This window comes from Miniopterus natalensis, chromosome 3 (genome assembly GCF_054644295.1).
Source record: "Miniopterus natalensis isolate mMinNat1 chromosome 3, mMinNat1.hap1, whole genome shotgun sequence".
NCBI classification, from domain to species: domain Eukaryota; kingdom Metazoa; phylum Chordata; class Mammalia; order Chiroptera; family Miniopteridae; genus Miniopterus; species Miniopterus natalensis.
The window spans coordinates 25558853-25573411 of record NC_142083.1 but is presented as its reverse complement, the minus strand read 5'-3'; the positions used below and the strand labels follow the sequence as shown (position 1 = coordinate 25573411).

At 48.1% G+C, this 14559-nt stretch overlaps 1 protein-coding gene across 1 annotated transcript in view; it reads left to right on the top strand.

Moving 5' to 3' along the window:
• The window catches only part of ADAMTS16 (ADAM metallopeptidase with thrombospondin type 1 motif 16), a 102286-nt gene extending 89829 nt beyond the window's left edge, over positions 1-12457 (top strand). The window contains exons 18-22 of the mRNA XM_087815063.1: positions 2912-3113; positions 3273-3467; positions 4602-4826; positions 10151-10298; positions 11040-12457. Coding sequence (XP_087671189.1) covers positions 2912-3113; positions 3273-3467; positions 4602-4826; positions 10151-10298; positions 11040-11155 — 886 coding nt within the window. The 3' untranslated portion in view covers positions 11156-12457. The remainder of the gene's footprint in view (positions 1-2911; positions 3114-3272; positions 3468-4601; positions 4827-10150; positions 10299-11039) is intronic.
• The last annotated feature ends 2102 nt before the right edge of the window (positions 12458-14559 follow it).

Here is a 14559-nt window from a genome sequence, read left to right as displayed (position 1 = left end):
AGACGGCTTTGCAACCTCGTATGGACACAGCAATTATAATTTACAAGGCTGCAGGGCTGAGAAAGCAAATGCAAGAAATGGGAGAAAACATAAAAGCAAGGGGAAGCAGCCGGGAGGCTCCAAGGGCAGAAGCATCACAGCCAAGAGGCTGAAAACCCAAGTTTCATAACAAGGAGGCATAATTTACTTGGTTTAATGTGAAATAAAAGGCAGTAATTTTATTGACCCTGAAAAATGGAAGCATTTCCACAGTTGAGATGGAACAATTCCTATAAGCCCAACATCGTTTGTTTTTCATGTGAATAAAACTTTGTATTACAGGGTTTTTTAATAATTTTCTTAGACACATAATAGAATTTTTTTTCAGGAGAAACCTCAGTATAAAATAGTTCAAGCCCTCTACAAATGAAAGTAAAAAATATCATGGCATAACTCAGCTTGAAGGCACATGGGACACATCAGAGCTGCCTGCAGTGCTGGCGTGAGAGCTCACTTCTGCTTCCCATCAAGGAAGGGTAACCAGTTTCCCTCTCCCAGCACTGACTTATCCTGAGAACTTTCACAAGTGTCCAAAAATGGGCTGTGAATATTGAACCCATTTGAGAACTTGCGGAATGACACTGGTCTTTTTGCTCAGAAATCTTGGCAGAACAGCACCCCTGGAGCTGGTACAACCTTGGATGGTCATGTCTTTCCTGGAGCACAGAACTCAGTCCTTTTGCCTGTTTCCTTATTTAGATATGCATATGCCTTGGTCCATACTATGAAATTAGAGACTCTGAAAATATCTCTACAAAGGCTTTGCAGTATAAGAAAAATGCTTGTTCTAGACATTGAATTGTGGAAGTGCTGAATTTAAAGGTCTATACTGTCTATCCTCAATCATGTTAAACACACACACACATATATATGTGTGTATGTATGTATGTATATATATATATATACACACACACACACATATATATATTTACACAGAGAGAGAGAGAGAGGGAATGCACCAGAAGCAAATGTGAGGGACTAAGTACAATGGTTACCTCTCTGTTTCTGTCTTTCTCTTGATGGTTTTCTCTGTATAACTCAGGTTCCCACACTTCAGTCCTCACAAAACCTCTCCAAGCATTCTAGCTGTAGCTTTGGCTCCTCAACCCGAGTGCAACTAGTGGGTTCTGAGTGGGAGGAAAAGATGCAGGGTCATTAAGCCCAAGGATGAATGGGGACATCGTCACAAATCCTCCATCTTATCTCAAGACTTAGGAGAAAACCGCTGTTGTATTAGTTCATACTCAGAAATGGTGAGAAAACAGAACATTCCTCTCTGTTCTGTCCCAACCCCTGAACCCTGTTCACAGACTGTCAGGACAGAGCCTCACGGGCTGCGTCCCTGGGCTCTGCTGTCCCTGATGCCCTCAGTGACTCCCAGTGCTGCCTGGGCTGGGGAGGGGCTGCTGGCGATCCCTGCTCCTGGAGATCTGTGCTCCTGGATTGGGGGGGGCAGGTCATACTATGCCATCTAAAGAAAGAAGAGCACAGCTTCTCCTTTCCCTCCACTGCTCTTTCCCACAACCACCAAGGTGGAGACTCTGGGGCCCTAAAGTTTTCCACAGAATTTTTGGTTTTTGCTTAAACATCTCAAAGAGGAAAAGAAATATAAGTAAAAATCAGTAAGTCATCTTAGAGTCCAAATAGCTGTCCCTGGGAGGGATCTCAGGGCCTTTCAGCCAAATGCATCCTTGTTCTTGGCCCACTGACCTCCAGGCTCTCTCTTGCCTCAGTGCCCCCCACCCAGGCGTGTACCACCAACCCTCCTGCACACTGACTTGTACAAAGCCAGCCAATAGCATATCAGAAACCCACGAGTGGAGCCATTGAACCGAGCCTGGACCCAACTCCATCCCACTTCTGTCACTTGTCAGCATGTTGAAAGGGAAAACTTTTATAATCAGAAAAGAGAAAAAGTCGCTGTAAGAAACATTCTGGAGCATTCACAGCTGCTAACAAATTGAAGGAAAGATGACCAGGCATTATGAGCTCCCATTGAAGTTATCACTTTTGAAGTCATCATACAAAAAAATACTGAACCTGAACCTCATCAAGCCTCTAGACCCAACCACTAAATTACAGGAAGAGCAGAGGATGGGTGAAAGTTGCAAAATCCTCTAATCAGGAAAAAAAAAAAAAAAGGCAATGTGGACTCAGTAAGGTGATCAACAGTCCAGTTTCTGTAACAAAATGAATAGAAAAATAATGAGATTAAGGACAAGCCCATAGATTAAAAGCTAAGAAGGACATCAACCAATTGCAGGTGGAGGCTTCATTTGGAGTCTGATGCAAACAGGTAGAGTCAATTAAACTATGACATTTATGACACAGTCAGGAATGAAACATTGAATATATAGAGGTAATATAAGATTATTGTCAATGCTTAGATGTAATGGTTTTGTGGTTCTGTTAAAAAACAACCCTTATCTTTTAGAGATGCGTATTGAAATATTTACAGATTGGAATTTGCTTCAAAATGCTATAGGGGATAGAGCATAAGTTGATAATTGTTGAAGTTGGATAGATGGGACACAGAGGGCCTTTATTTTTGTATCTTTGAAGTTTTCCATTTAACAAAAAAAAAGAGAGAGAGAGATAGAGGGAAAACAGACAAGCTGTGTTAAAGAGAATTATTTCCAAGTACAGGTGACCCTGAAGCTAGGGTAGGGGGAAGAATGACAATCAGGAAAGCTCACCAGAAAGTAAAAAGTAACTGGAGTCAGGGGTGACCTCTGGGGCAACTAAAAATAACTTTGCACATGTAGACTGTAGAGATAAGAAATAATGTCAGCTGCTTCTTGGACAGACATGGCCCTCCTCTCCTGGAGAGGTGGCATTGTCCCTCACTGTAGGTCTCTTTGTCCACTCCCAGTTGGTCCGTGGGGAACTGGAGTACCTGCAGCAGGACGTGCGGTGGTGGAACGCAGAGCCGAGTGGTCCAGTGCACGCGGCGGGCCCACTATAGATCAGAGCAGGTCTCAGCCAGCCTGTGCCCACAGCCTGTCCCCGCCAGCCGACAGGCCTGCCACCCCCAGAGCTGCCCACCCACTTGGAGCGCTGGACCCTGGGCAGAGGTACCTTGGGCAGAGTTGATATGGGGGAGGGGGTACAGCTGGGCCCCTCTTTGCAACACAGAGCTGGGTTCTCAGGCCATGCAGGGCCTGTAGCCTGGGTCCCCCAGCAATGTCTGACCCATTCCTTACTGGGAGCTGATGCTTACTCTTCCTGTGCAGTGCTCACGAACCTGCGGGAAGGGGTGGAGGAAGAGGTCCGTGGCCTGTAAGAGCACCAACCCTTCAGCCAGGGCGCAGCTGCTGCCCGACGCCCTCTGTAGCTCGGAGCCCAAGCCCAGAGCTCATGAAGCCTGTCCACTTAAGCGCTGCCACAAGCACAAAAAGCTGCAGTGGCTTGTGTCTGCTTGGTCCCAGGTAGGTGTGCCTGGTCTCAGATAGATGCACCTGGTCCAGACAGAAGTAGGTCGATCTTTGGGGCTACACCTCCTCAGCTGGTTTCACTGCTTCTCTCTTCCCCTCCTCCACCCCCCTTTTGTCTATCTCTGCCCCTCCCATTTCAGGCCACCATCTGGGCTTCAGCCAACCTCAAGGTACCCCACTTCTAGACATGTCCTTCAGCTTCCAGATCATGTCCTTAAACAGCCCACCCAGTGACATCCACAAGGTCATCAGTTGGTGCTGAGGTGGGGATGAATGGGTGAATGGGGTACAAGTGAGAGTAGGGGACACATGTGCTGACAGTGGGGTCATGGGGACCCACCTAAGCCCAGAACAGCTGCAGCCATTTCCCAGGAAGTGCTTACGCAACACCGAGCAGGAGGAGAGTGCAATGCCTTGGGAAATTCAGAGGACCTATTTCAGGAGACCAGTGTCCATGGGCAGGTCTTATATTTGGGGAAGAAACTGTTCACGTTGGGTTGGCTGGAATCAATGCCTGGGAAGGCCCCTATTTGCCTTATCCTTCCATATGCTCCCTGCTCGACCTGCAGATGCCCCTTCTGCCCGGCCCGCTGGTTCTCCCCGGGCCCATTCCACACATGCCAGGTGTCCCTCAGCAGTGACTGCTCAGGCTGGGGGCACACCTCCACGGGGAACAAGCTCCTTGTGTGTGCTTGCTCTCTTCACAGGGAACCCTGGGCTTTCTGGGGAAGATTTGTGAGCCCTGGGTTTCCTCTACCTGCCCCTGCTTTAGGGTCCAGCTTCGCACTGCAGTCGGGTGGTGTTACACATGGAGCTCTGGGCTTCACCTCATGTCCTTGGTACTAAATTTCAGTGCATTCTAATATCAGTTCGGGCCCAACATTTTGATTTCCCAGTGAAATGATAGCTTCGTAATTACCCCCTTCCTGCATTTGATTGCCTCCTTTTCTAATGGTAGAGTCTGTAATGCCTTTGAAATGCCAGTGAAGTTCATTGAGTGTTTACACTCCTGCAAATCTTCAAGCTGATAGAATCAGGAGATTGTTTGACTCAAGGATTTGGTAAAAGAGGCAGCTGCCACAGACGAAATAGTTTCCACTCACGGCTTTTGTTTCCTTTTGTTTTTAGTGCTCTGTTACGTGTGAGAGGGGAACACAGAAGCGGTTCTTAAAATGTGCTGAAAAGTACATTTCTGGGAAGTACCGGGAGCTGACCTCGAAGAAGTGCTGGCACCTGCCGCAGCCCGACCTGGAGCTGGAACGCGCCTGCGCCCCGTTCCCCTGCCCCAAGCGCCCCTTGTCTGCTGCCGCAGGCCCCCCTCGGGCCAGCTGGTTTGCCTCGCCCTGGTCTCAGGTAGGGGCGCTGCTCCGGACCTTGGCAGCTGGCTCTGGTGGGGAGTGTCTGGGGGGTGTCAGCGCCGGCGAAGCCGTTCCTGACCCTCCTCTCCAGGGTGTGGGCAGGTGCCTGTGTGTCTGGCTGTGCCTGTGGCTTCCTGCAGAGGACAGTCTAGAAAAGTGACAGAATCTTTAAGGGCATGTGTGCTTTGTCCTTTATCATCACCCAATTAAGCATCGGAAAATGTAATGTTTTTGGTAAAGGCTGGGCCGAATTCCTCGGAGATGAGTAAATGGGGAAGAAATTAGGCCTAAGGAGGTGGGTGTGGGATTATAGTAGGTTTATTACAATTAAGTGAGAATAGGGGTCGAGACAGCCTGGAATTGTGGCGTCCTGCCTGGGCCCTCAGACCAGGGCAGCCCAGGACCAGAGAGGCCAGCAGGGTTGCTCTTGGGGCCTTCGTGTCCCCACCTCCCTCCTCGTTCCACACTTCCTTCACCTCTAAGGAGAAATCTGCCATCACCGCTGTTAACTCCCCCTCTTTCCTCGCCCCGTTTTCGTCCTTGGGCTCCTGGCAGCCCTCACTGCCCGTTGGGCTCCTCTGCCCTTGGCTCCTGATTCCTGCCTGTCCGGGCCGCGCCCTCACTCTCCGGGCTCCTGCTGCTATTTCTCGCTCCGCTCTGTGGGGCTGCCCCTCACCAGCGGGGTGCAGGGGCTGACCTGCCTGACCCCCCAGCTGGCCACCTGGAGCATTCCCACTGCTTCCTTCTTCCCGGGCGGGGCAGGGCGCTTTGCTTTTCTGTCCCCGCAGGGAGGGGAAGGGAACTTCTTTTACTTTCTGATCTGTCAGCCAGTGAGCCAGTTTCCTTCTTTGCACAGGGGAGGCCCGTCTTTGGGATTCTCCTTCTTTCCAAAGAGGTGGAGGAAGAGGGAGAGTGAGTTGTGTTCAGTGGTGAGCGGCCTGTGTGACCCCCTCTGCTAGGCCCATCTTGCAGAGAGTCCTCAAAATCACTCTCACTCCCTGGAAGGTGCCCTTGGACTCTGCTGGGAGCCTCGCTGCCATGCGCAGCAATAAGGACTGCCGCCTGCTGGGGCCACCCCTCCCACCGCAGGCACTGTGCTAGGCATTGTGAGGCTCCCAGCTCATTTATCCCTTCCAGCAGGACTATGAGGTAGGTAACATTATCACCTCCATTTTACAGATGAAGAAACTGAGGCACAGAGACTCTAGTGAGAGGGGGAAGCTGGCTCTCTGTGGGGCCCACCCCTATCATGTGACTTCAGCCTAGAGTCACCATGTACCTCTTCATGGTCCTGACAGTTCACCCTGGCTCTGGGGCACCTGATCTGTCTCACCCCCACTCTGGGCAGCAGAACACAGACCAGGTCAGAGCCCATCATCATGGGCAGAATGTTGGCTTTTAAAAGGCAAATTAAAATGATGTCATGCATGGCCACAAACTTCTGGTTTTCCACCTTATAAACACCTTGGTCCTTGGCCAGGATCTCAGAACCCTATCAGGTAACATTTCTTTAACACACCAAAGGTCACATCCTAAGCTTATCAGATAAACAGGGGTGTTGCACCACCAAGTTGCCCCAACGCAAGTATCCTCTTGGGGTCCCCAAGCTGGGCCTTCGATGATTATAGCAGCTGATCCCAAAGAGCACTGGGCTGATGTCTTTTTGTCACTTCCAAAGAAACTTTCACAGGTCTTTGTCTCTCGCCAAAAATATTTCTCAGATCTAGTCAGTGCCTGGTGCCATAGAAACAACCCAGCTGGCAGCCTATTGATGGCCTTCCCTGCCCCCAAAGTTATTCTAGCCTAGACAGTGTCTGCTTGTCCTATACGCCCACTTGCCCACTCACTCATCATGCCAAACCCTCCCTGGCAGCCTGCACTGGACAGGGGTGGCTCTGGGCTCTCAGCATAACCCACCCTCTAAGAGTGCAGGTGCCCCCCAGGGAATGTGCCCTACACCCTAAGTTTACTGAGGGGGAGGCTCTGGGGTCCTGTACTAAAAGGAAGCACTGACAGGAAACAGACACTAGAGTGGGGACCCCTGTCATGCAGGAATCATGCTCTGTCCATCCTCGAGCCTAATGACCGTCAGAGATCAAGGCTGCCCACTTGAACATGAGTTGCTAGAAAACAGATAGGGCCACAAAATAACCATTAAGACTGATGTCTGTCCAGAGATTGCTTTGTGACAGATGTTATACTAAGTGTTTTATATATTTGCATGTGTGTGTATACATTCGTACATTGTGTGTGTATAGAAGCTCTCTCTCTCTCTCTCTCTCTCTCTCTCTCTCTCTCTCTCTCTCTCTCATATATATATATATATATATATATATATATATATATATATATATATATATAAATAAAAAACAAGGCAAGGAGGAGGGTGAGTTAACAATAGTAATAGTGCCTTGATATATATATCAAGAATATATATATTCGTGTGCCTACCAGGGCACCTAGCCCCCAATACTAAGTGTGCAGAGAATGTTTACTGAATGTGAGAATTTTAAAGAAAAAACAAATTCAATGAATGATTCAGGGCAGCCACTTCTCATCCTTATTTAGAGATCTTTTCTTTCCCAGAGCAATCAAACCACACACTTGTCGCAGGGTTTTTGTTTCCATTGTGCATTGATGTTGTGTGCTCTATTAGAGACCCATGTGTAGTGGTATCATCTTTAGAATCCAAAGGCAGTGCTCCCTTGCCAACCACTCACTTCCTCCCTGCTTGTCCATGACTGAATTTGAAACAGTTGCCTATCTCATATGGCTGGTGAATGGCAGGCTAGAGTGAGAGAGAGAGAGAGAGAGAGAGAGAGAGAGAGAGAGAGAGAGAGTGTGTGTGTGTGTGTGTGTGTGTGTCTGGGTGGAGGGATTACAGCCAGACAAGCTCATTAAGAGTTGTCTATGGTTTACTTCCAAGTCAGGCTGCTGTGTCCCCAGCCCCACAGAAACCACTAATCTCGATTTGTGTAAAATCTGTTAAGGATTGAGAATTCCTGCTATTGACCTGAGTGGGAAACAAACAAATGTGACAGAGCAAAAATGACACATGATTATTATCTTTAAGTCCAAAGGAAAGAAACAGAAATATTTATCAGAATCAAGTTAATCCATCATGGAATCTTTTTCAATATCAGCTAAACTTTTACCAGAATAAAATCAGTACAGGGTGGAGGGTATCAATGGTGGAAAAGTAGGGACATTTGTAATACTTTCAACAATAAAGATAAATTAAAACATTAAAAAATCACTTCAAAATCCCCTCTAAATGATGCCCTCTCCAATCCATTGTGTCAGAGCTCTGGCTATCTATCTGTGAGCCCAGGCTTGGCTATTTATCAGCCAGCTTCTTAAAACATCGTAATATCCCAGCCTGGCCACAGCCCACACTCTGGTTCCTCCGCCATAATTTCTGGTCCTGTTTCTTGTATTTGCTCTCTCAGCCCTGCAACTTTGTAAATTATAATTGCTGTGTCCCAGTCTCTGAGTTCCGCAGAAGGCACCTGTCTCTCAGTGCTTGGGGAGGGAGAGGAACCCCTTCCACGGACCTTACATACTAACCTTGGCTTATGTTCCAGCTCCACTGTGGTTCTAGTTGTCTCCAAACCTGACATAGGTTTTTCATTTAGAAATATATGAACCCCTCCCCCAAAGATACTCAAATTAGAAATTGTTTAATTTAAATTATTGGAGCAAGGGACACTTAAACTATATTCTTTTCAAGCATTTCCTACTGTGAATCAACAAAAAAGTATCAATAGCTATAAATGTTTCCCTTTAACTTTCTTCTGAGTGCAGTTTGTCAGACCAGAAGAAGCGATGGATGAGCTAAGGGGTGGAGTTGAGGTGTTTCTTGGGCAGGTGCTTTGCTTCCTCTGTCCCTAGAGAAGTGTGGGTGGGAGACAAGTAGAGGTGGTTCCTCAAGACTGTTGTCTCCGTCAGTGGGGAAACTGTGGTTCCTGAAATCGGTTCCCCACCTTCTAGCAGCCAGGCCACTCTGCTCAATTTGGAGACTACAGGCAAATTTACAAAGAGGAAAACAAGATTCACCGGTATTTAATTTAAGCCAAAACAAAAAGACTAAAACATGTCTGTAATAGATTTTACCAATCTGAAATACTCCATCTGTTTGTCTAATAAGTCATTTTTACCATGCCCTGCCTGATGTTTATCCAGTGTGACTCATCTATTATCTTTTGAGACTTTAACATGTGGGGAGTGATAACTCTTATGGCTGTGCTTGCCATAAGCACTTGTACCCAGGACTCTGGGACTCAAACTGTGGGAAATTGTCAGGCCATAATACATGGCCAGCCCCTGGCTGAACTTTGCCCCCAGACAGGTTTATTCTTGTAACAGTATAAAGATCGTGATTCTGTTGTTTGATCTGCAGGGTTTCTGTTGATTTAAATGGCTTTGCTTGTCATCAAATTTAATAGCTTGTCGCCTGGTAGTACTGATTTAAATTATATCGGTCATTTGGGTTTAGGGACGGGTGGTTCACATTTTAATTTGGTCTTGGAATGGCTTAAGTGGGAACACCTGGTGGACTGTCTGACTGAAGGATGACAGTGACTGCCAAGGCCACACACAAAAAGTTTCAGGCCCTTGACAAGACGACTTGTTAAAATGTCTGCAGTCATGACAAATATGGACTCTATGCACCACTGTTCTTAAATTTAGATATAACTGAAGTCAGTCCTGAAAGGAAAAAGGAAAGAAAAATAGGTATTTGCTGGTGCAATTCTGATATCTAGAGCAATGGCCCGACCCAGAGCACCAGCAGCATCTCAGTGAGCAGTGTCAACCGATGACTATTGGTGTCGAGTGAACTCCAGGAGGAATCCTCAATTTGGGGTGCGGAGAAACTTTATTCAGTGTAAACAGCTCAAGTGTGATACAGTCTGGAGTCTGAGTTGCTTTCTATTGGACTGATGGATTGCTTCAGTTTTGGGTTCCTCTGCCTTTCTGGTCACCCCTCTTTTGATTTCCCGCCCACAGTAAATCTCAGATGACCCAGTCGTATATTCTGTATGTGTGCACCTGGACAGGTCCAGGGAACAATGCCGTATCCCCAGATGTGAGCCCTTTTCCTGTGTCCATCAGCCCATGAGTGATTCAAGAACATTCTAAACTTCCAGGCATTTGTCCCCTCTGTCCGTACCTGGGATTAATCCAGAATTAATCCCAGCCACCCACCATCAAAGAGAGAGACCACCTGGAGGAGCCTGGGTGGAGGGGGATGCTTGGAAGAGGGGAGCACCCTGAGAACCAAGCAGCCATGGGTGACTGTCATGCATGTGTTTCTCCCAGTGCACAGCCAGCTGTGGGGGTGGCGTGCAGACCAGGTCAGTGCAGTGCCTGGCGGGGGGCCGGCCGGCCGTGGGCTGCTTCGTTCACCAGAAGCCTGAAGCCTCCCTGGCCTGCAACACCCACTTCTGCCCTGTCGCAGAGAAGAAAGGTGAGTGCCAGGAGTCCCTGTGATTTGGCATGTTGGGGTGGGGCTGTCAAGTTTCTGGAACGGTTCCTTAGAGAGCCTGAGGAAGTTGAGATGCCCACTCGTTAAGACCCCTAGAGTTCAGGTCTTGTCTCTGCTATGCCTTTTTCCCCTTTTTGTCCCCTCCTCCAGTTTTTCCATAAAACGGCCCTCATTTCTCACGTCTCCCCAGAAATGACATCTAAGTTGGCAAATTTAAGTCTAGCTTTAAGAAAGCATGATGTCTTTTCCTGGGACAGGGCTATTCACCTTATTCAGGGATAAGTTAAACAAAGCCCACCTCATTAATCTCAAACACCATCCCTGTGCACAGAGCCTCAAATGCCTTTGCAGAGACCAACAGTCTGTCTCTGGAGGCTTCTCAGAGAGAAGATGGAGCTGGGGAGAGCAAGGATGGACTCACTCAGGGAATTAGATGATCAAACTTGGTCCACAGAGAGCCCATTGTCTCGGGTGGATGAGTGGTTGAGTGGGTGGGATTAGCACAAAAACAAGACAGCCTTAGTTTGCAGGGACCTTCTAGGAAGGACCTTATAAAAACAGCATTTTACACATGGCCCCATTTGACCTGAAAAGCTGCTGTCCCTCAACAGCCTCAAGACAATGACAAATTTACCTTGAATTGCCAGCGGAGTTATGAGCTTTTGGCCCTGGCCACCACCCATGCATGGGGACATTGACTAACGGGAGTTTGCTCACTTTCAGACACCTTCTGCAGAGACCACCTGCACTGGTGCTCCCTGGTGCCCCAGCATGGGATGTGCGGCCACCAGTTCTACGGCCAGCAGTGCTGCGAGACTTGCTCCAAGTCCAACCTGTGAGTCCATGGGCCGCCTCCCAGGGCCGAGAAAATACCTGTTTTCAGCACCAATGAGCTGTCCAGTCCTCATGGGAATGAGTCCAAGGAAGGTGGAAGCTGAAAGAAGAAAAACTGTTAGCTGTTAGGCTCTTTGTGTGCATGCGTGTGTGCGTGGGTGTGGGTGTGGGTGTGTGTACCTGTGCATACATAAGCACACACTCTCATGCTGGGTTGACATCTGGATGCAGGCAGCAGAGCCCGCTCTGCAGAGCAGGAGCAGTGCTCCCCAGTGTTTGTATTTCAGCTACATCAAGTCTGAAAGTCAGTGGAGCTGAACTTGCTAAATTCTAAATGTTTGGTGCTTTGTAAAAAGAAGAAAGGCCACAAAGTTAGGAATAGGTACAAAATACCTGCCACTAAGCATGCCAGCCTCCCTCCCACCTTGGAGGTCCCCTCTGGAGGTCATGATTACCCAGCCTCCAACCAGGAGAAGCAGGCTGCCTGGACAGCTCTTGGCTGCATTGCCAGGGTCCCCTCTTCACGCCCCAGCAACAGAGTTTCTCTTTGCAAGGACTTGGTGCTGTGACAAGAGCTGGGTGTTATCTCCAAGGGGCACCTGCCTTCCCGGGAGAGGTGGGACTCAGTCCCAATTTGATACTTTGCCTCTGGAAACAGGAAAAATTAAATTCCTGCTAAGGTGCTTCATCCCTTTCAGACTTGCGTGCTGGAGGAGAGGACTTTATACTTTATGTTTTCTCTTTCTCAGTTATTTACAAGTGAGTGTCTCTATTTAAACCATTTCTTAGTGCTTTCCTTTTTTAAATGACAGAATTATAGATTATGCCAGATTTAGAGAATCGCCACCTACACCAAACCCCTCTGTCCTAGGGAGGGGTGTGGGTGGTTCTCCGACAGACATGCCACACGATAACCTTAGAACCCGAGTTTCATTTTTGTGCATTGTAGAGTTTTTTCATTGTTTTTCCTTAAACGTTGGCTGTTTCTGTAAGACCCATTCAGAAAGAAAGCACTGATTTCCTGATGGAAAGCTGCCTGGAGGCCTCCAGCATCCTCCATCTGCTTTCATTTTTCCCTTCCCACCGTGCAGCTCCCTTCGGAATGGGCACCTGGATATTTATATTTGCTGAAGTTTTATAATAAATTTTATATTGTACAGTGTGATCCTGAGCTGCTCATGATTCTTCACCAGGGATCAAGTATAGGGATTGGCTCGCACTCTTATGGGGGCTGACATATGCAAACTCTCTAAGGCAGGAGGCAGCCTGGGCACTGACCGTGGGCTGGATGGCATCGCCTCTCCTAGCTGCTCACTGCCCTCGGGCTCTGGGAGCAGCTCGCAGGCCAGTGCCTGAAGTTGCTGCTCCCGGGGCCAGAACCTTGCTCTGCCCTCTCCCAATGCTCCAGTAATATCTTGCCAGTGGAGAATCTCTTTCCATCAGGCTGCACATGGGGAGCCCAGAGAAACTCATGGCTGGTTCGGTGAAATCAGAAAAGGCAGGCAGAGAAAGACAAACATCACATGATCTCGCTTATATGTGGAATCTAAAGAACTTAATAAACTGATGAACAGAATAGATTCAATGACATGGAAGCATGGATCAGACTGACGAATGTCAGAAGGATGGAGGAGGGCGGGTAGATGGAGGGGGAGAGAGTAACCAAGGAATTTATTTGCATATATGCACAACCCAAGGACACAGACAGTGGTGGGGAGAGGGACTGGGGAGGGAATAGGTCAGTGGGGAGAAAAAGGGACATCTGTAATATTTTAAACAAAAATAAAATTTTTAAAAAAATCACCACCTTTAACAGGTCTTCAGATAAAAAAAGAAAAAAAGAAAAAAAGAAAGGAAAAGCCAGGGTACAGCTGTCTTTCACCAACTAGTGTTGCTGCTTCCATGGGGAGGCCCCACAGGACAAATGACAGCAGTGGGGTGTGTACTGCACTTAACAGAGAAGGGGATGAACCATTCAGAACAGCAATACCATTTACCACACCTACCACATGCCGGGTTTGTGTTTGCTTCTGTTACAAACTAAACAAGCCCCTTCTCTGTGCCCTGTGCTCCTGTGGTCTGACTGTCTTTGTACCAACTACCTGTGTGACCTTGGGCAAGTCACTTTATCTCTTTGGCTGCTGAATGTATTATCTATAAAGTAATTAGGTCTTTCAAGTTCTCCCAAAATTCTAAGATGCTACCTTTTCATTTTACTTGCTATTATTAAACTAATACTTTCCTGGAAGTCATGAGAATGGATCTAGCTGGGTGGAGAAAGTTTTCTTTGTTAGAAGCCAGACAAAGAAGGCTCTGGGTTTTAAGGATGATTTTGGCCTGTTGAAATCCTTACACCTACACTCGTATACTCACAGACTCCAGGTGGTGGCAGAGCAGAACCCGCCTATAATTTTCCAAGAGGCCAGGTGGGTAGACTCCAGGCCAACCTGTCCAGGGGTCTCTAACAAGAGCTATGCCGAGGCCCAGGTACCTGCAGACTCACCCTTACAGTGACCTGCCTCCCTTCCATGGTCACAGGCCCCAGCAGAGCCTCCTGGGCTCCCACTGTGTCAGCACCCAGCCCATGACTCACAGTGACAGGCTTTTCTTCTGACTTCAGGGGTTTTGACGGCTGGCCCGGGCAGCTGGCACCCCAGCTGGAGACTAAAAACCACAGAGGGTCTGTGGTTGGATTACAAATCATAAGACTTTTAATCTGAAGTCTGGATAGAGACTCAGCCACACCTGTGTGTCCTGAGACCAAGAGGCAAGTGAGCTTTGTGCTCTGGCTGTAGCCCAGGCCCCCTGATCCCACCAGGTGGACAGCCTAGAGTCTGGGAAGGGCAGGGATGCTGATTTCTGCCTGTTTTGCTTGCTCATCTGGTAGTCGCCGTCTTTTCAGGGTCTGAAGAGGGACCAGTCTCCCCACAGAAATTAGACCCAAACCATCAAAATAGATGTGGGGGCCACATTTGTCTCCACACTTTTCCCAAAGAACTTTGCCCTGTAGTAAGCCATTAGCTCCCACACCTCCTTCCAGTGGAAAACCAGGCCTTCTCATGTGGCTGTGAAGGTCACCAAGCTGCCCTCCTCCTGAAGATGCCTCCTACAAATGCAAATTGGGTCCAGCTGGTCCCTTTGTCTTCTGTAGCTGGGGCACACCTAAATATCCCATCATGACACTTGGGCCTGCCCCCAAGGAGAAATGGACCAAATGTTTGTTCAGCTTTAACTCTCTCCCCTCATATTTGAGTGAGTGCAATGTTCTAGAATCTGTCTTATTTTTTCAGTTCTGCACCCTTCAGGATTACTCCCAGAACCCTGGACACCCTGAAACCCCCTCCTCCAGCACACTGCATGCTGTGGACTGAATTGTGTACTCCCAAATTCGTACGTGAAAGCCCTAAAC